This window comes from Brachyistius frenatus, unplaced genomic scaffold, assembly GCF_029030835.1.
Source record: "Brachyistius frenatus isolate BFR_SWC_R1_liver_20210118 unplaced genomic scaffold, ASM2903083v1 Contig_224, whole genome shotgun sequence".
Classification (NCBI taxonomy): domain Eukaryota; kingdom Metazoa; phylum Chordata; class Actinopteri; family Embiotocidae; genus Brachyistius; species Brachyistius frenatus.
Window position 1 is genome coordinate 135,439 of NW_027210823.1, and position 23,384 is coordinate 158,822.

The 23,384-nt window shown below is 43.8% G+C and overlaps 1 protein-coding gene across 1 annotated transcript in view; it reads right to left on the reverse strand.

Moving 5' to 3' along the window:
* shank2a (SH3 and multiple ankyrin repeat domains 2a) overlaps nt 1-23,384 on the reverse strand; it is a 147,604-nt gene that overhangs the window by 33,908 nt on the left and 90,312 nt on the right. The window contains exons 12-15 of the mRNA XM_069719783.1: nt 17,175-17,314; nt 16,460-16,573; nt 13,935-14,016; nt 4,638-4,720 (exon numbers count right to left, since the gene is read on the reverse strand). Coding sequence (XP_069575884.1) covers nt 4,638-4,720; nt 13,935-14,016; nt 16,460-16,573; nt 17,175-17,314 — 419 coding nt within the window. The remainder of the gene's footprint in view (nt 1-4,637; nt 4,721-13,934; nt 14,017-16,459; nt 16,574-17,174; nt 17,315-23,384) is intronic.

Genomic DNA, 23,384 nt, shown 5'->3' on the forward strand with positions numbered 1-23,384 from the left:
TGATTATATGAAGTTATTAATAATATAATGACTCCATGTACACATTATTATTATTATTATTATTATTATAACATCACCTGATCCAACAGGTGAACATGTTTCTCTGAGACGATGGTGGGGAAGGTTGACTGCAGATTAGCTTAGTTTAGCATAAAGCCCTGAAGCAGAGTTTTAGGTTAGGTTAGGTTAGGTAGTTACTTTATTAATCCCCGAGGGGAATTTTTTTTTCCGCCACAGCAGCAAACAGAAGCAATAAGATAATAATAGAATAATAGAAAGCAATAAAATAGCAGTAAAAAATATTAAATATAAATATAAAATGCACAGTATATACAGTGTATACAGTACAGTATATATCTATATATATTATATACAAGATTTCAAAACATCGGAGCGGGTTCAGAACACCGGAGGGTTCAGAACATCGGAGGGTTCAGAGGCCAACAAGTGAACAGAAGCTCAGTTTTGATAGTATAAGTCACTTGTTTGTGGGTAACAAGGTAACATAAGTACATATGACAGTTTGGCAGTTACAGCAGGTTTATTTTGTTTCCTGCTGCTTCCAGTCTGCGATCTATGCTAGGCTAAAAGAGATAAAACAAAAGTGTACAAACTAAAGTGTAGAAATCTTTTCCTTGAAACAATAAAGTAAATATGAATATATCTGAAGGACAGCTGTGAAGCGTCACTGCTCATTTAGGAATTTGTTTGTAATGTTGAAGTTTAAATAATGTTTATCACCTGAAACTTTTTCTTTTCAGCAGAATAAACCAAAACACTGAAACATGAGTTCCAATGTGTCCCAATAAAAAACACCAAAGAAGAACCGAATAAAACAGCTGAATCTGCACATTTAAATCACCAAGTATCTCAACAGAAAACAAGAAAACAATCAATGTTCTGATACACGAGCAACATCTCAGCCCTGATCTTTACACAGACTATGTCATATATCTAAAAATATATCTATATACGTACATATATATATCTATATATCTACATATATATATACAATGAAGGAAATAATTATTTGATCTGAGTTTGTAAGTTTGCCCACTGACAAGGAAATGAACGGTCTCTAATTGTAATGGAGGTTTAAAAAAAAAAATTCCAGAAAATAAAATCATATAAAGTTATAAATTGATTTGCATTTGATTGTGAAATAAGTATTTGATCTCCAACCAGCAAGAATTCTGTCTCTTGCAGATGGTTAGATTTGTCCTCTCGCTTTAAGAAAATGTATAAACCTGTATAAAAGACACCCGTCTCAACTGGTTACGTGTATAAAAGACACCAGTCTCCACTCGTTACCTGTATAAAAGACACCCGTCTCAACGTGTTACCTGTATAAAAGACACCCGTCTCGGCTCGTCACCTGTATAAAAGACACCTGTATAAAAGACACCTGTATAAAAGACCCTCGTCTCGGCTCGTCACCTGTATAAAAGACACATGTCTCAACTCGTTACCTGTCTAAAAGACACCTGTATAAAAGACCCCCGTCTCGACTCGTCACCTGTATAAAAGACCCCCGTCTCGACTCGTCACCTGTATAAAAGACCCCCGTCTCGACTCGTCACCTGTATAAAAGACCCCCGTCTCGACTCGTCACCTGTATAAAAGACCCCCGTCTCGACTCGTCACCTGTATAAAAGACACATGTCTCAACTCGTTACCTGTATAAAAGACACCTGTATAAAAGACCCCTGTCTCGACTCGTCACCTGTATAAAAGACCCCCGTCTCGGCTCGTCACCTGTATAAAAGACACATGTCTCAACTCGTTACCTGTCTAAAAGACACCTGTATAAAAGACCCCCGTCTCGACTCGTCACCTGTATAAAAGACACCCGTCTCAACTTGTTACCTGTATAAAAGACACCCGTCTCAACTTGTTACCTGTATAAAAGACCCCCGTCTCGACTCGTCACCTGTATAAAAGACACGTCTCAACTTGTCACCTGTATAAAAGACCCCCGTCTCGACTCGTCACCTGTATAAAAGACACGTCTCAACTTGTTACCTGTATAAAAGACACCCGTCTCAACTTGTTACCTGTATAAAAGACACCCGTCTCAACTTGTTACCTGTATAAAAGACCCCCGTCTCGATTCGTCACCTGTATAAAAGACACGTCTCAACTCGTTACCTGTATAAAAGCTCAAGAAGAAGCACAAGAAGGTCACGGAGAGGTCGAGCCGGTCTCCGGACCTTCATCCCAGAGAACATCTGTGGAGGGAGCTGAAGCTTCCTGTTGCCGAGCAACAGCCTGAAAACCTGAAGGGTTTGGAGGATCTGCAAAGAGGAGTGAACAACATCCCTCCTGAGATGTTCAAACCTGGAGACCAACTACCAGAAACGTCTGACCTCTGACCTCGCCAACAACGCTTTCTCCACCAAGTACTGAGTCATGTTCTGCTACGGGATAATATACTTATTCCACACAATCAGATGCAAATCAATTCATAACTTTTATATGATGTGATTTAAAATAAACCTCCATTACAATTATAGACTGTTCATTTCTTTGTCAGTGGGAAAACTTACAAAATCAGTAAGAGATCAAATAATTATTTCCTTCACTGTGTGATATATATATATACAAATATTTATATATATACAAATATATATATATATATATATATTACACACACACTCTCTGGGAGGTTCAAATAAATATTGCGTTTGGGAGAAACTGGTGGTGACGAGTGACACTTCCTATAACTCATCGTTTTACTGGGAGACACAGTCGGAGAGCACACACACTTTACATGATTCTGTGTGTGTGTGTGTGTGTGTGTGTGTGTGTGTGTGTGTGTGTGTGTGTGTGTGTGTGTGTGTGTGTGTGTGTGTGTGTGTGTGTGTGTATATGTATGTGTGTGTGTGTGTGTATGTGTTTCTGTGTGTGTGTGTGTGTATGTGTATGTGTTTCTGTGTGTGTGTGTGCGTGTCTGTGTGTGTGTGTGTTTCTCTGTGTGTGTGTGTGTTTCTCTGTGTGTGTGTGTGTGTGTGTATGTGTGTGTATGTGTGTGTGTGTTTCTGAGTGTGTGTGTGTGTTTCTGTGTGTGTGTGTGTGTGTGTGTGTGTGTGTGTGTGTGTGTGTGTGTGTGTGTGTGTGTGTGTGTATGTATGTGTGTGTGTGTGTATGTGTTTCTGTGTGTGTGTGTGTGTATGTGTATGTGTTTCTGTGTGTGTGTGTGCGTGTCTGTGTGTGTGTGTGTTTCTCTGTGTGTGTGTGTGTTTCTCTGTGTGTGTGTGTGTGTGTGTGTGTATGTGTGTGTATGTGTGTGTGTGTTTCTGAGTGTGTGTGTGTGTGTGTGTGTGTGTGTGTGTGTGTGTGTGTGTGTGTGTGTGTGTGTGTGTGTGTGTGTGTGTGTGTGTGTGTGTGTGTGTGTGTGTGTGTGTGTGTGTGTGTGTGATACAGTGACAGAGAAGGAGAAAGGGGGAGAATAGAAAAAAGAAAAAAAGAAAAAGGGCAGAAACACAGTGCAGAAGGAGGATGTGAGTTTATGTGACAGCTCGAGCATCAGCGCATGTTGTATGTGTGTGTGTGTGTGTGTGTGTGTGTGTGTGTGTGTGTGTGTGTGTGTGTGTGTGTGTGTGTGTGTGTGTGTGTGTGTGTGTGTGTGTGTGTGCGTTGGACCCGGTGCAGGATAAGCTCGGCTGGGTCAGTTCCCCGGGGTGATAGCAGTGTGTGTCAGAATGACTGGAACATTCCTCTTGTTTTTTGTTCTTCATCCTCCATGCTAGCCCCTCTCTCCTCTTCATCCTCCTCTTCCTCCATGCTAGCCCCTCTCTCCTCTTCATCCTCCTCTTCCTCCATGTTAGCCCCTCTCTCCTCCTCCTCTCTCATCTTCTTCCTCCTCTCTCCTCCTCTTCCTCCATGCTAGCCCCTCTCTCCTCCTCTCTCCTCCTCTTCTTCCATGCTAGCCCCTCTCTCCTCTTCTTCCTCCTCTTCCTCCATGTTAGCCCCTCTTTCCTCCTCTTCCTCCTCTTCCTCCATGTTAGCCCATCTCTCCTCCTCTTCCTCCATTTAAGCCCCTCTCTCCTCCTCCTCTCTCCTCTTCTTCCTCCTCTTCCTCCTCTCTCCTCCTCCTTTTCCTCTCTCCTCCATCTGTGTCTTAAAACCATGAACCTCCTAAATGCCCCCCTCCCCTCACCACGGCGTGCAGGCCAATCGAACTGCACCACAGTAGTGGAATGCATCGTGGATTATGACATGGCGAGAATCGTCATAGAAACCAAGCAGCTCAGAAGTGTCTATTTTTAGAGCCAATCTGACGGCCTGGTGAAACATGGAGCTGCCTGGGTATCACAACAACTCCTGGTGTGTGTGTGTGTGTGTGTGTGTGTGGGGGGGGTGCTGCCCAACACATCTGGTTAAACAGGAGTCTCTGTGGTTGGGTCTCCTCACTGATGTTGAAGTGAAACAGGAATGTTAAAAACTTACCATCAGCTGCATGATATTTAACAATAAACATCGTGTTTGTTAAGTTTCTCTGAAGTTATTGTAGCTTTATTGATGGTGTTCATGCAGATTAACACTGATGGAAGAGGAGACAAGCTGCACGCAGAACTACAATAAATGAGTGTGATGATGATGACATTATAATCACACAGTAAAAAGATGCTTCCTACCTTTAGCCCCCCGCAGCACGAAGCCGAAGCCCTCGTTCTCCTTCTTCTGGAGCACCACCGTCTTCTCGTCCACCACGCAGTCGCTGTGGAGGAGAGAGCGAGCAGAGCGGCCGTTAGCGCAGCCCATCATCCGCAGCATGGCCACGGACGCCCGGCCCGAGTGGAGGTTCATACTGCTGGAGGAGAGGAGAGCTAGTCCGGCCAGGGCAGGGCAGGGACACCCCGACCCCACCCCACCACCACCACCACCACCTCCTCCTCCTCCTCCTCCTCCTCCTCTCGCCGGCCTCGAGCTCTCTCAGTCGGTATGACAGCGGCCCCGGCAGCCCGGCAGCATCTCCAGAACCGAGACCCAAAAGAATAATAACAAAAACGACAACGGAAGAGACGCTCTTCCCTCCGTTTCCTTCCTCCGGTCCCCCGGTCCCTCCGGTCCCTGCGACTCCCGCCGCCGCAGCTGCAGCCTGTCCGCCTCCTGCACGCGGAGAAGCGGTTACCGCCGCCGCTGCTGCCGCTGCTGCTGCGGAGGCTCCGAGCGGCGGGGCGGGAGGGCTGCGGCGAAGAGGAGCGACATCAGGCTGCTGGGGAGAGCGGAGCGACTTATGGCTCCTGATGAGGAGGAAGGCTGGAGCTCGGGGGGGAGGGGGGCGGGGTGTGTGGAGTGGAGGTCTGTGTGTGTGTGTGTGTGTGTGTGTGTGTGTGTGTGTGTGTGTGTGTGGGTGGGTGGGTGGGTGGGGGGGTTCTAGGTGTGTGTTCTCTCCTGATATCTGATCAGTTAATTGATTAGGTTAGGTTAGGTTAGGTAGTTACTTTATTAATCCCCAAGGGGAATTTTTTTTTCACTACAGCAGCATACAGGAAGCAATAGATAATAATAGAATAATAGAAAGCAATAAAATAGCAGTAAAATAGCAGTAAAATAGCATTGATTAATATATTCAGAACCCAGCTGAGTTGTGACGTATTCTTATTTCAGTTATTTTTTTTTAATAAAAGATTTTATTTGGATGAATCTAAAAACGTATCTAATCAACTTTAATCTGAATATTTACATATGCATTTTTTACAGGTAATGGTGGAGCACATCTTATAATTTAGGTTTTGACTTAATCAAACATTTACCTGTCAGTTAAAAGTCTCTGAGCTTCAACTCAGAATCTGCCTCATTAATGTCTTTTTCAGACCATTTTATGCTTTAACAGCTATTTTTGGAACCAAATGGGTGGAAAATAATACTTCAGGTTGAGTTGATTAATCCTGATCTGCATTCTATAAGATATAAAAATATATATAAAGATATATAAATATATATAAAGATATATAAAGATATATAAAGACATATAAATATATAGAAAGATATATAAAGATATATAAAGACATATAAATATATATAAAGATATATAAATATATATAAAGATATATAAAGACATATAAATATATATATAAAGATATATAAAGATATATAAATATATATGAAGATATATAAATATATAGAAAGATATAGAAAGATATATAAATGTATAGAAAGATATACAGTGCATCCAGAAAGTATTCACAGCGCTTCACTTTTTCCACATTTTGTTATGTTACAGCTTTATTCCAAAATGGATTCAATTCATTTTTTCCTCAAAATTCTACACGCAATATCCCATAATGACAAAGTGAAAATAGTTTGTTTAAAACTTAAAACTTAAAACTTAAATTTAAAACTGCAGAGATGGTTGTCCTTCTGGAAGGTTCTCCTCTCTTCACAGAGCAACGTTGGAGCTCTGTCAGAGTGACCATCGGGTTGTTGGTCACCTCCCTGACTGAGGCCCTTCTCCCCCGATCGCTCAGTTTGTCCGGGCGGCCGACTCTAGGAAGAGTCCTGGTGGTTCAAACTTCTTCCATTTACAGATGATGGAGGCCACTGTGCTCATTGGGACCTTCAATGCTGCAGAAATGTTTCTGTACCCTTCCCCAGATCTGTACCTCGATACAATCCTGTCTCAGAGGTCTACAGATGATTCTTTGGACTTCATGTCTTGGTTTGTGCTCTGACATGTCAACTGTGGGACCTTATATAGACGGTGTGTGTCTTTCCAAATCATGTCCAATCAACTGAATTTACCAGGTGGACTCCAATCAAGTTGTAGAAACATCTCAAGGATGATCAGTGGAAACAGGAAACACCTGAGCTCAATGTTGAGTGTAATGGCAAAGGCTGTGAATACTTATGTACATGTGATTTTTTCATTTTTGATTTTTAATAGATTTGCAAAAATTAAAAAAAAAATGTATTTCACATTGTCATTATGGGGTATTGTGTGTAGAATTTTGAGGGAAAAAAATGAATTTAATCCATTTTGGAATAAGGCTGTAATATAACAAAATGTGGAAAAAATGAAGCGCTGTGAATACTTTCCGGATGCACTGTATAAAGATATATAAATATATAGAAAGATATATAAAGAAATATAAATATATAGAAAGATGTATAAAGATATATAAAGATATATAAATATATAGAAATATATATAAAGAAATATAAATATATAGAAAGATGTATAAAGATATATAAATATATAGAAAGATATATAAATATATAGAAAGATATATAAAGAAATATAAATATATAGAAAGATGTATAAAGATATATAAATATATAGAAAGATATATAAATATATAGAAAGATATATAAAGAAATATAAATATATATCAAGATATATAAAGATATATAAATATATATAAAGATATATGTGGGAGCAGCGGGTTGTTTGAGGAATCCTGCAGTGATGACTCTGAACAGAACAGCTCCTCCTTCAGTTTGACTCAGCAGTCTAAACTGACATCTTCTCCTCAGCTCTGATTATAATAACCACTATACCCACCCCCCCTCTTTATTGAGGTATTCGTGTATGAAATGGTACGATCCATCTCTGATCTCCTGCAGTGATCACGGCCGAGACTCGTCATCTGAGCTGTGAAGCAGGTTCCATCGTAAAAACTGAGACGACGTCTGAGTTGAAGGCCGATTCTCAGCTGCAGCGATCAGCTGATATCAGGTGAGAATTACGATGAACGGACACGTGGGACGAGAGAGGACGAGAAAGACGGAGAGAGGCGCGACTGCCATCCTAGCAACAGTTCCCTTAGCAACACAATCTGTCTGGAGAGGAAGGAGGCCGGTGCTGCTGACTGAAGGTCATCTCCCAGCATTCCCTCACACACACACACATACAGAAACACACACACACACACACACACACACACACACACACACACACACACACACACACACACACACACACACACACACACACACACACACACACACACACACACACACACACACACACACACACACACACACACACACACACACACACACACACACACACACACACACACACACACACACACACACACACACACAGACACACACAAAACACACACACACACACACACACACACACACACACACACACACACACACACACACACACACACACACACACACACACACACACACACACACACACACACACACACACACACACACACACACACACACACACACACACACACACACACACACACACACACACACACACACACACACACACACACACACACACACACACACACACACACACACACACACACACACACACACACACACACACACACACACACACACACACACACACACACACACACACACACACACACACACACACACACACACACACACACACACACACACACACACACACACACACACACACACACACACACACACACACACACACACACACACACACACACATACAGACACACACACACACACACACACACACACACACACACACACACACACACACACACACACACACACACACACACACAGGGCGGCTCAGAGTGGGCGGTACCATCAAACCCGACCACCTGACTGACAGCTCTTTCTCCAGAGGTCAGCGTGATGAGCAGAAGACGATTTATCATCGTATTCAACAGGTGATGAGAGAAGGACAGACTGAGACTACAGGAGGAGAGCAGGAGGATAGCCTGCAGGAGGAGAGCAGGAGGGGAGGAGAGCCTGCAGGAGGAGAGCAGGAGGGGAGGAGAGCCTGCAGGAGGTGGGCTCAACAGGCTGGTTAAATGAGATCTCCCCAGGGAGTGCCGGCTGCATCGGGCTGCTCCGTGGGAGGCTGCAGGATATTTATAGGAGGAGAAGCTCTCTTTGCAGTGCAACATCCGTTTGTTTGTCCGATTCTCCTCCTGTCTGCATCAGACTCTTATCAGAGACTGGAGGTCGGAGGGTCCATGAACACATCAGGATTCCTCCATAAACACATCAGGATTCCTCCATAAACAAATCAGGATTCCTCCATGATCACATCAGGATTCGTCCATAAACAAATCAGGATTCCTCCATAAACACATCAGGATTCCTCCATGATCACATCAGGATTCCTCCATAAACACATCAGGATTCCTCCATGATCACATCAGGATTCCTCCATAAACACATCAGTATTCCTCCATAAACACATCAGGATTCCTCCATAAACACATCAGGATTCCTCCATGAACACATCAGGATTCATCCATGAACACATCAGGATTCCTCCATAAACACATCAGGATTCCTCCATGAACACACCAGGATTCATCCATGATCACATCAGGATTCCTCCATGATCACATCAGGATTCCTCCATAAACACATCAGGATTCCTCCATGATCACATCAGGATTCCTCCATAAACAAATCAGGATTCCTCCATGATCACATCAGGATTCCTCCATAAACACATCAGGATTCCTCCTGGGAGCAGAAACTGGAAGAGTCTCACCTCATCCCATGTTCAGCTTTTAAAGCTTCATTTCCATCTGTAATGTCCCCTGGACTTTAATGTTTCCTTGACCTTTAATGTTTCCTGGACCTTTAATGTTTACTGGTCCTTCAATGTTTCCTTGACCTTTAATGTTTCCTTGACCTTTAATGTTTCCTGGACCTTTAATGTTTCCTGGACCTTTAATATTTCCTTGAGCTTTAATGTTTCCTGGACCTTTAATGTTTCCTTGACCTTTAATGTTTCCTTGACCTTTAATGTTTCCGTGACCTTTAATGTTTCCTGGACCTTTAATGTTTCCTGGACCTTTAATGTTTCCTGGATCGTTAATGTTTCCTGGACCTTTAATGTTTCCTGGACCTTTAATGTTTCCTGGATCGTAAATGTTTCCTTGCCCTTTAATGTTTCCTGGACCTTTAATGTCCCCTGGATCTTTAATGTTTCCTGGACCTTTAATGTCCCATGGGCCTTTAATGTTTCCTTGACTTTTAATGTTTCCTGGATCTTTAATGTTTCCTTGACCTTTCATATTTCCTGGACCTTTAATGTCATCTGGACCTTTAGTGTCCCCTGGACCTTTAATGTTTCCTGGACCTTTAATGTCCTCTGGACCTTTTATGTGCTCTGGACCTTTAATGTCCCCTGGACCTTTAATGTTTCCTGGATCTTTAATGTTTCCTTGACCTTTAATGTTTCCTGGACCTTTAATGTGTCCTTGACTTTTAATGTTTCCTGGATCTTTAATGTCCTCTGGACCTTTAATGTTCCCTGGAACTTTAATGTTTCCGTGACCTTTAATGTCTCCCAGCCAGCATAGACGGTAAGAGAAGGATCACTTTGACCCACATCAGGAACTGAGTGAAGGAAATCCAGCAAAGTAACGAAGGAAACGTCTCCCCCATCCTGCAAATACCTTAAAGAGGCTCTTTAGATGCCATAAAAACAGAATTTATTTCTATTTGCAAGAGACGACAAAAACTAACAAGTGACTATAGTGAAGTAAAAAGGAGAAGATTAACCTCTAAAATTAGTTGAGCAAAAGTAGGAAAGTTACACAAGTACAGTTATTTTCAACTGCAAACTGCAAAAGTGAAGAAAAAAACTTTAATATTTTGTCACTTCTCTTGCAGATAGAAATGAAGTTTTAATATTCAATTGTGGTGATTCAAATCTAAACTGATGCAACCTGGTTTGACTTTATTCAGTCTGCTGATGTTTTGCTCTCTTGAACCGCTTTTTTGTCGAGTGTCATTTCTTCCACATTGTAGAAACATGAGGATGTTCACTGATCAACTCAGTATCACAGCAAACGTGAGATAGCCATGCTTTGGGCTGTCTCGGCGTAAAAGTTACAGGTTGTGCTGTTGCAGACAGGCGTGTCTATTTCACGTTTTGCCGTGACACCGGGTTGCACTAATAATGAGCAGCAACATCCTGTGTGTTTTTAGAAACCAAACTGTTTCAATCTCATCATATAATTCCACCACATTGTGGACAGATAACAGATTTATTCACTGTTTTTGGTTAGTTTCATATTTTCCTTGTTGTTTCTTTGTAATTCCTGATGATCTCCTCAGTTGAAAACCTGATGTGATGAAGTGCTCTAAATTTGAAGGTAATGAAACCTGTTGCATTTTTAACAGTGAATAAAGTCAGTGTGTGTCAGGAAGTGAGTCCTCTCATCTCTTATTGATGATGGAAACACCTCACTGTCTCCACAGCTTCATCTGCTGCTACAGGACGGGCCGAGGACGGACCGAACGGGCTGAAGACGAACAGAAGACGGACTGAACGGGCCGAGGACGGACCGAACGGGCTGAGGACGGGCCGAGGATGGACCGAACGGGCCGAAGACGAACAGAGGACGGACCGAATGGGCCGAAGATGAACAGAGGACGGACTGAACGGGCCGAAGATGAACAGAGGATGGACCGAATGGGCCGAAGATGAACAGAGGACGGACTGAACGGGCCGAGGATGAGCTAAACGGGCCAAGGACGGGCTGAGGACGGACCAAATGGGCCAAAGACGAACAGAGGATGGACTGAACGGGCCGAAGATAAACAGAGGACGGACTGAATGGGCCGAAGACGAACAGAGGATGGACTGAACGGGCCGAGGACGGGCCGAGGATGGGCCGAACGGGCCGAGGACGGGCTGAACGGGACGAGGATGGACCGTACGGGCTGAGTACGGGCCGAGGATGGACCGAACAGGCCGAAGACGAACAGAGGACGGACTGAACGGGCCGAAGATGAAAAGAGGACGGACTGAACGGGCCGAGGATGGGCTGAACGGGCTGAGGATGGGCTGAACGGGCCAAGGACGGGCCGAGGACGGACCGAACGGGCCGAAGTCAAACAGAAGACGGACTGAACGGGCCGAGGACGGGCTGAGGCCGGGCTGAACGGGCCAAAGATGAACAGAGGATGGACTGAACAGACCGAGGACGGGCCAAACGGGCCGAAGACGAACTGAGGACGGACTGAACGGGCCGAGGATGGGCCGAGGACGGACTGAACGGGCCGAAGACGAACAGAGGACGGACTGAACGGGCCAAGGACGGGCTGAGGATTGACCGAACGGGCCGAGGACGGGCCGAGGACGGACCGAACGGGCCGAGGATGAACAGAAGACGGACTGAACGGGCCGAGGACGGACTGAACAGGCCGAAGACGAACAGAGGACGGACTGAACGGGCCGCGGACGGGCCGAACGGGCCGAAGACGAACAGAGGACGGACTGAACGGGCCGAGGATGGGCCGAGGACTGAACGAGCCAAGGATGGACTGAGGACGGAGACGAACGGGCCGAAGACGATCTGAAGACGGACTGAACGGGCCGAGGATGGGCCGAGGACGGACCGAACGGGCCGAAGACGAACAGAGGACGGACTGAACAGGCCGAGGACGGGCCAAACGGGCCGAAGACGAACGGAGGACGGACTGAACGGGCCGAGGATGGGCCGAGGACGGACCGAACGGGCCAAAGACGAACAGAGGACGGACTGAACGGGCCGAGGACGGGCCGAGGATGGACCGAACGGGCCAAAGACGAACAGAAGACGGACTGAATGGACCAAGAACGGGCTGAGGACGGACCAAATGGGCCGAAGATGACCAGAGGACGGACTGAACGGGCCGAAGACGAACAGAGGACAGACCGAACGGGCCGAAGATTAACAGAAGACGGACTGACCGGGCCGAGGACGGACTGAACGGGCCGAAGACGAACAGAGGACGGACTGAACGGGCTGAGGATGGGCCGAGGACGGACCGAACGGGCCGAAGACGAACAGAGGACGGACCAAACGGGCCGAAGACTAACAGAGGACGGACTGAACGGGCCGAGGACGGGCTGAGGACGGACCGAACGGGCCGAAGACGAACAGAGGACGGACCAAACGGGCCGAAGATGAACAGAGGACGGACTGAACGGGCCGAGGACGGGCTGAGGACTGAACGGGCTGAGGACAGACTGAACGGGCCGAGGACGGGCTGAGGACGGGCCGAGGATGGACCGAACGGGCCGAAGATGAACAGAGGACGGACTGAACGGGCCGAGGACGGGCCAAGGACGGGCCGAGGACGGACAGGACGGGCCGAGGACAGACCGAACAAGCCGAAGACGAACAGAGGACGGACTGAACGGGCCGACGACGGGCCAAGGACGGACCGAGGACAGACCGAACGGGCCGAAGACGATCAGAGGACGGACTGAACGGGCCAAGGACGGGCCGAGGACGGACCGAACGGGCCGAAGACGAACAGAGGACGGACTGAACGGGCCGAGGACGGGCCAAGGACGGGCCGAGGACGGACCGAACGGGCCGAAGACGAACAGAGGACGGACTGAACGGGCCGAGGACGGGCTGAGGATGGACCGAACGGGCCGAGGACGGGCTGAACGGGCCGAGGACGGACCGAACGGGCCGAGGATGAACAGAAGACGGACTTAATGGGCCGAGGACGGACTGAACAGGCCGAAGACGAACAGAGGACGGACTGAACAGGCCGAGGACGGGCCGAGGACGGGCCGAGGACTGAACGAGCCAAGGATGGACTGAGGACGGAGACGAACCAGCACACATGTCTGGATACACGAGCCGCTGCAGGCCTGATGGTACCGGACAGATGACCCGCAGTGATCAGACACAACCCAGAGCAGAATAACTTAAGTTGAGAGCCTCGGGACTCAACATCAGGTGCCTTTAGACGGAACCTGTCAGTCAGCTGAGGACGCGGCTGCATCTTAAATCTGGTTCTGTTTTTTGTGAGGAACGTTTGTAAAAGAGCTGATCGAAGACGAAGTGTTTCCATATACAAAAGGTTTGACTCCAAATATTTAGAGTCCGCAAGCAAACATCTAGAAACAGAATTCACCAGGTCACGTGTGGCCTTCGTACGATTTACAGGATTATTCACATACGTGTGTTTGAGGACGAGCAGGTCCGTCTTACCTGGAGGCGTCGAAGCTGTCGTAGGAGCCCACCGTGTAGTGTCTGAAGAGCTTCCGTCTGTCGGCGCGGTCCGCTCGAGAATCTGCAGAATCGCAGCAGAACGAGATCAATATCCACATTAGTAAACAACAACAACATCCTGATTTATGACAGTTTACAAACCTGTGAAAGCAGTGAGGAGGAAAACCCTCCGACAAACAACGGGAACCTTTCACCACGGTAACGCACCAAGAACAGCTTCCTGTTTCACCTTCAGTCTCAGTTCATGAAACTGTAAACCATTGATATGTGCAGCTCCATCAACCATCAGTGATGTCATCATCCATCAGTGATGTCAGCATCCATCAGTGATGTCATCAACAATCAACGATGTCATCAACCATCAGTGATGTCATCGTTGGTTTGTGAACGTTATGAATCCTCCAGTTCAGATTCTGTCCGTCACCATCTTTGTTAGTTCGGAGCGGTTTGGAGCAGGAAGTGACCATATTTGGACGAGCTGGGGGAGGAGCCAGAGGTGGATCCGACTGATCTAATTGGAAACCATGACGATACTACGTCCCGCCCACCGATAGCTGTAACCTGACTGCACCACAGACCTGTCAATCAAACAGACACGCCCCCAAAAACAGGTCTTCTTGAATCTTCTTTTCTAATGAATGAGGGATTATTTTCAGATGGACCTCCAGAAAACTAAGAAGAAGGAGTGACTTTAGCTAACAACACCGAGATAACTGATGGACACATTTTATTCACTTTGGATTTGATGAGAGAAGTTGAATGGGAGTCTATGGAGCCGGAGGCTTTTTGGAGCCGACCTCTAGTGGCACTCGCTGGTATTGCAGCTGAAGACACTTCTGGATCAGAACCATTTTACAGACCTGAAGCTACGAACTCTTTTAGAAACAGTCTGTTTTATATTATCTCCATTCTCCTCCTCCCTCCCTCCAACCTCCTCGTCCTCCCTCCATCCTCCATCCTCCCTCCATCCTCCTCCTCCTCTTCCGTCCTCCTCCTTCCTCCAACCTCCTCCTTCCTCCATCCTCCTCCTTCCTCAATCCTCCTCCTCCCTCCTCCAATCTGTGGACGTAGAATCAGGGATGGGAAACCAATGTTCCTGTAAAGATGACATGATGTAAGCCGGATCAGAGGAGATGGAGTTTCTGTGAAAGTGTGACAGCTGGTGTGAGAGAGTGTGAAGGAGGGGGGGAAGGGGGAATCACTATGGAGGTCATGTTTGTTTCTAAAAGACACTAATCCTGTTCTTTCTTTCTTTATTCCATGAAAACACAGCTGATAGTTTCATGTTGTTGCACATTGATCACACGTGTTCTCACTGGTAGAACAGATCAAAGTCAGAGCAGCTTTCAATAAACCCGCTGAAAGTTTTCTGTTTTTAACTCCTTCACATTCATAATATTATAGATCTCCCCCTGGAGGTCCATCTGAAAATAATCCCTCATTCATTAAAAAAGAAGATTCAAAAAGACCTGATTTTGGGGGCGTGTCTGTTTGATTGACAGGCCTGTGGTGCAGTCAGGTTACAGCTATCGGTGGGCGGGATGTCACTCTAAATCTAATTCTCTGCCTGTGATTTCCTCCAACCAGCAGCTTCATGCAGGCTGGTCGAAGCACACACACACACACACACACACACACACACACACACACACACACACACACACACACACACACACACACACACACACACACACACACACACACACACACACACACACACACACACTCAGTGACCTGCGGTCTCCATACTCTGCTCCCATATTTCCTGACAGGCCTTCTGTTCAGGCAGACCTGGGGGCCTTTGGATGGTTCAGTGTGAGGATGTCTCTCTGTGCCAACGTCCCTGGATTAAAGCTTTGAAATAAGACACCCAGGAGACGGAGGACAAGACTCCCTGTCTGTCTCCATCACTGATGACAAATACGGGTAGGTGTGGAGGACGGACAGAGGGACGGGTGGAGAGAGGAGGACGGACAGAGGGACAGGTGGAGAAAGGAGGACGGATAGGGGGGTGGGTGGAGAGAGGAGGACGGACAGAGGGACTGGTAGAGAGCGGAGGACGGACAGAGGGACAGGTGGAGAGAGGAGGACGGACAGGGGGTCAGGTGGAGAAAGGAGGACGGATAGAGGGACAGGTGAAGAGCGGAGGACAGACAGAGGGACAGATGGAGATAGGAGGACGGACAGAGGGACGTGTCTCTTAGCGTGAGGACTGGGCATGCTGTGACATGTGGCGTAATGTGTTCATTAGCCCGCCCCCAGAGGACATCCGACACAGCTGAGTTAGCAGAGCGATGTAGCGCGTAGCTTTGTGCACCGCCGCCCGGGGAGACGGAGGAGATGGAGGAGGGACACACATGCAGGGGACAAAGAGACACGTGCCATCACACCGCTTCAAGAAACTCAGTTTCTGTTCTGTGTATACACCCCCCCCCCCGTCCTACATATGTTGTCCGTCCGTCCCCCCCCCCCCCCGTCCCCCCGGCCCCAGGTGATGCACTTACAGCTCCTCTCCTCAGCAGCCTTGGCCGCGACCTCCTCCACACAGTCGGCTGGAAACCAGCCCACCTGGCCGTGGGCGCTGCCCTCCCAGAAACCCCCCTCTCCGATGCTCAGAACTGGAACGGGGGAGGGAGGAGGGGGGTGATAAAAAGCACAAAATGAGAGGGACCATCACGTCCCCACTGGTCTTTTAAACACATTTAACCTGTTAACATTCACTATAATGACAAGTATGAAACTTAATATTTCACTTTCTTCACCAACATAAAATCAAACAGGATCAAAATCTGGTGTTCGTGAAGTTTGAGGAGTAAAATGAAATGAAACCGCTTCATCGGGAAATAACATGTTACCTTAACAAAATTATCTATTTTGGACAATTTGCAATTTTATTGCAAAAGATGAAATAAAACTCCATAAATTACATTTGTTTGACTTGTAACAGAATATATTATTTAATTAATTATAATTAACTTTATTTATTGAGCACATTTTTGCATAAAATGTCACAAAAAGTGCTAAACATAAAAAAAGATGATTACGATTTACAATAAAACAAAAAAAACAAAGATTAAAGAAAAAGCCATCAGGTAAAACAACTTGCAGGGAAAGTGATATTAAAACCATGTGTGTTGATATTGAGAATTAAAGATAATATTTAACTTAAAGAGTGCAGTGGTCTATGACCCCGCCCACAGGTCGCTCCCCGCCACTCACCTTTGACCCTGTCACTCTTGTAGAGGTTGATCTCACCCTCGGCTTGGGCGGTGTAAGGACGCACCACCACGAAGTGTCTCCCCGGGACGGCGCTGTACAGCTTCCTGCGGGTGCCCACCGGCTCGCCGTGACTGCTGGGACTGAGAGAGAAACCACATGGATGGTCAGAGACAGGAAGTAGATCTCATCAGGTCACCGCGTTTCCTGTCACACCAGCTGCTGCTTCACTACTGCAGAGAAACACAACTACGACAGGCACAAAAAACATGACGTATGACTGGGAGGAAGGTCTTTGGCAGAAACATTAGCATTTCCCAGCCTGCCCTCTTCCCTCGTAACTTTTCAGAATAAAATGACCAAATTAAACTGTGACAGGAAGGAATAATATCTATTTATAATTAAGTATGTTTCGTACTTCAAATGAATATAAATGACTGAAAAACTTAATAAGGTGGGATAAAAATCTATCATACACTATTTCTATCCTACACTATATCTATCATAAACTATATCTATCATAAACTATATATATCTATCATACACTATTTCTATCATACACTATATCTATCATACACTATATCTATCATAAACTATATCTATCATAAACTATATCTATATCTATCATACACTATTTATATCATAAACTATATCTATCACACACTATATCTATCATAAACTATATCTATCATAAACGATATCTATATCTATCATACACTATTTCTATCATACACTATATCTATCAAACACTATATCTATCATACACTATATATATATATATATCAAAAACTATATCTATCATACACTATATCTATCAAAAACTATATCTACCATACACTATATATATATATATCAAAAACTATATCTATCATACACTATATCTAACATACACTATATCTATCAAAAACTATATCTATAATACACTATATATATATCAAAACTATATCTATCATAAAGTATATCTATATATATCATACACTATATCTACATAAACTATATATATCTATCATACACTATATCTATCAAACACTATATCTACCATACACTATATCTATCAAAAACTATATCTATAATACACTATATCTACCCAAAATGATATATATCAAAAACTATATCTGTAATAACTATATCTATATCTATCATACACTATATCTATCAAAAACTATATCTACCATACACTACATCTACCCAAAACTATATCTATCGAAAACTATATGTATAATACACTATATCTATATCTATCATATCTATCATACACTATATCTATTATAAGCTATATTTATTAAAAACTATATCTATCATACACTATATCTATCAAAAACTATATCTACCAAACACAATATCTATCATACACTATATATATCAAAAGCTATATATATATCATAAACTATATCTATATCTATCATACATGATATCTATCATACATTATATCTATCAAAAACTATATATATCATACACTACATCTACCCAAAACTATATATAGCATACACTACATCTACCCAAAACTATATCTACCAAAAACTACATGTATAATACACTATATCTATATATATTGTACACTATATCTATCATCCACTATATCGATCAAAATCTATATCTATATATACCATACACTATATCGATCAAACACTATATCTATATATATCATACACTAAATCTATCAAACACTATATCTATCATAAACTATATCTATCATACACTATGTCTATTATACACTATATATATTATAAACTAAATCAATCATACACTATATATAGTATAAACTATATACTGTATATCATACACTATATCTATCAAAAACTATATCTACCAAACACAATATCTATCATACACTATATCTATCAAAATATATCTATCATACACGATATCTATCAAAAACTATAGCTATCATACTCTGTATCTATTATACACTATATCTATCGTATACTTTATCTATAAAGCTATATATATAATACATTATATCTATATCTATCATACACTATATCTATTATAAACTATATACATCATACACTATATCTATTATAAACGATATCTATATCTACCATACACTATTTCTATCATACACTATATTTATCATACACTATATCTGTCATAAACGATATCTATCATGCACTATTTCTATCATAAACTATATCTATCATACGCTATATCTATCAAAAACTACATCCATCATACACTATATCTGTCAAAAACTATATCTATGATACTCTATATCTATTATACACTATATTTATCATACACTATATCTATAATACACTATATATATCTATTATACACTATATCTATTATAAACTATATCTATCATACACTATATCTATGATACACTATATTTATCATACGCTATATATCTATTATAAACTATATCTATTATAAACGCTATATATCATACACTATATATATATTATAAACTATATATATTATCAACTAAATCTATCATACACTATATATATTATAAACTATATCTATCATACACTATATCTATTATAAACTATATCTGTTATAAACTATATATATTATAAACTATATCTATCATACACTATATCTATTGTAAACTATATATATTATAAACTAAATCTATCATACACTATATATATTATAAACTATATCTATTATAAACTATATCTATCATACACTATATCTATCACACACTATAGATAGATATAAATATAGACTGCAGAGAGTGATGAGGAGCAACGCTGCCTCCTCTCCCTTGCCTCCTCCCTCCTGCCTCCTTCCTCCTGACTCCTAATTCCTCCCCCCTCCCTCCTCCCTCCTCCTTCCTGCCTCCTCCCTCCTGCCTCTAGGACCTGAGAGGACCTGAAGTGGTCACGTAGCGCCACTTAGTGGTGAACCTCTAGAACAACAACAGCTGGAGAACAGGACAGCGTCCAGGGCCTGAAACTTTATTTAAATATCTTACTCTCCATCCATAATGTCGCTGTGACAACGTCATTCTCTCAATAAATGATGTCACGTTCGGAAAGATCTTTGTTTGGACGTGAATTCATGTAAATGTGTCAATTAATGTGTTTCAAACTAAATAGATAGAAAAGACTTTCTGCAGATCTCACTCTGGCTTCTTTTCCAGCGTAAGAGGGACAGAAGCAGATAAAAAAAACACAGCGAAGGAGAAGCCGGATGAAGAAGAGAAGGAGGAGAGAGGAAGGAGGTTGTTCCAGTAAGTGGGTCATGTTGTCCTGCAGACTGCTCCTCCTCAAACCTTCACCGGCCTTCAGAGAGACGACCTCATTCACTAGCTGCTGAGGCTGAACACTATTCACAGGAAGCAACCAGCTGGAAGCCTGGCGGACGACTGACTGTAGTACTCACACACGTTACTAACATACAGTACTGTGACAGCCGTAGTACTCACACATGTTACTAACATACGGTACTGTGACGACCGTAGTACTAACATACATTACTAACATACGGTACTGTGACGACCGTAGTACTAACATACAGTACTGTGACAGCCGTAGTACTCACACACATTACTAACATACGGTACTGTGACGGCCATAGTACTTACACACATTACTAACATACAGTACTGTGACGGCCACAGTACTCACACACGTTACTAACATACGGTACTGTGACGACCGTAGTACTCACACACATTACAAACATACAGTACTGTGACGACCACAGTACTCACACACATTACTAACATACAGTACTGTGACAGCCGTAGTACTCACACACGTTACTAACATACGGTACTGTGACAGCCGTAGTACTCACACACGTTACTAACATACAGTACTGTGACGACCACAGTACTCACACACGTTACTAACATACATTACTGTGACGACCGTAGTACTCACACACATTACTAACATACAGTACTGTGACGACCACAGTACTCACACACGTTACTAACATACAGTACTGTGATGACCGTAGTACTCACACACATTACTAACATACAGTACTGTGACGACCGTAGTACTAACATACAGTACTGCGACAGCCGTAGTACTCACACACATTACTAACATACAGTACTGTGACAGCCGTAGTACTCACACACATTACTAACATACAGTACTGTGACAGCCGTAGTACTCACACACGTTACTAACATACAGTACTGTGACGACCACAGTACTCACACACATTACTAACATACAGTACTGTGACGACCGTAGTACTCACACACATTACTAACATACGGTACTGTGACAGCCGTAGTACTCACACACGTTACTAAGATACGGTACTGTGACGACCATAGTACTAACATACGGTACTGTGACAGCCGTAGTACTCACACACGTTACTAACATACGGTACTGTGACCACCGTAGTACTCACACACATTACTAACATACGGTACTGTGACGGCCGTAGTACTCACACACGTTACTAACATACAGTACTGTGACGACCATAGTACTAACATACGGTACTGTGACAGCCGTAGTACTCACACACATTACTAACATACGGTACTGTGACGGCTGTAGTACTCACACACATTACTAACATACGGTACTGTGACGGCCGTAGTACTCACACACATTACTAACATACATTACTGTGACGACCGTAGTACTCACACACATTACTAACATACAGTACTGTGACGACCGTAGTACTCACACACATTACTAACATGCAGTACTGTGACGACCGTAGTACTCACACATATTACTAACATACAGTACTACAGGAGTTTTTTTCTGTTTACTGAATGTTTGAGTCTCCTGTCTGGAACAGCAGAACCAATCAGAACAGGAAACACTGCCGGGCTGCAGAAACATTCGCCATGACCACATACAACAGCTAACTGATCAACTTCAGCTTCCAAACTCTACATACAGCAGAGAGAAACTATGGTCGATGTAATCCATCTCACTCAGACTTTTATTTTGAAGGAGCAAATGAAAACAAGACTGTAACCAACCATCCACCATCAGTGATGTCATAAATCATCAGTGATGTCATCAATGATCAACGATGTCATCAACCATCAGTGATGTCATCATCCATCAGTGATGTCATTGTTGGTTTGTGAACGTTATGAATCCTCCAGTTCAGATTCTGTCCGTCACCATCTTTGTTAGTTCGGAGTGATTTGGAGCAGGAAGTGACCATATTTGGACGAGCTGGGGGAGGAGCCAGCGGTAGATCTGACCGATCTGATTGGAAACCTGACGATACTACGTCCCGCCCACCGATAGCTGTAACCTGACTGCACCACAGGCCTGTCAATCAAACAGACACGCCCCCAAAAACAGGTCTTCTTGAATCTTCTTTTCTAATGAATGAGGGATTATTTTCAGATGGACCTCCAGAAAACTAAGAAGAAGGAGTGACTTTAGCTAACAACACCGAGATAACTGATGGACACATTTTATTCACTTTGGATTTGATGAGAGAAGTTGAATGGGAGTCTATGGAGCCGGAGGCTTTTTGGAGCCGACCTCTAGTGGCACTCGCTGGTATTGCAGCTGAAGACACTTCTGGATCGGAACCATTTTACAGACCTGAAGCTACGAACTCTTTTAGAAACAGTCTGTGATGTCACCTGACTTTTACCTCCAATATTCCTGAATCTCTGTTTCCTCACAAACTAAACGTACAGACGTTGTTTTTGTGTTCCAGATGTTGTACTTGTGTTCCAGATGTTGTACTAGTTTTTCAGGATGAAGCACTCAGAACGCTCCAAAAAAGAAGTGTGAAACTCTGGACACTTTCCACCCTAAACAGTTGCCATCTTGGCTCTGTAGAGGAAGGGGCGGGGCCACCAACATAAAGGATTTTCAAATTAAAAGCGTGTGAGGAAGCTGCAGCTGTTCCTGAACACAAAGTGTTTATTTTCCACTGGTGCTGCTGGACAGAAGAATCAGTGTGTTTATTGAGTGTTAAACAGAGGACACAAAAACATGTTGATTTCTGGGTAAAATAATTAAAGCTGCAGATATTTCGGAGGGTGATGTGTTCACATGATGAGGTCATTTCCTGTCAGTGTGTGCCTTGAAAGTCCTGCACTACACAGTAAGAGTCCCGACATGTAAGAGCACTGTGTTCGTGTACTGAGGGACGTCTGTCCTCTGGAACACAACGCCAGACATCCTGATCTATGTGGTGTGTTCAAGACCAAATGTGAAAGTTCAGACCACCAAGTATGAGAATACGTCTGACAACATAAAACTGAAAGTGGGAGAGCTGAGAGCTCAGAGAGGCGTCATGGCAGCAAGT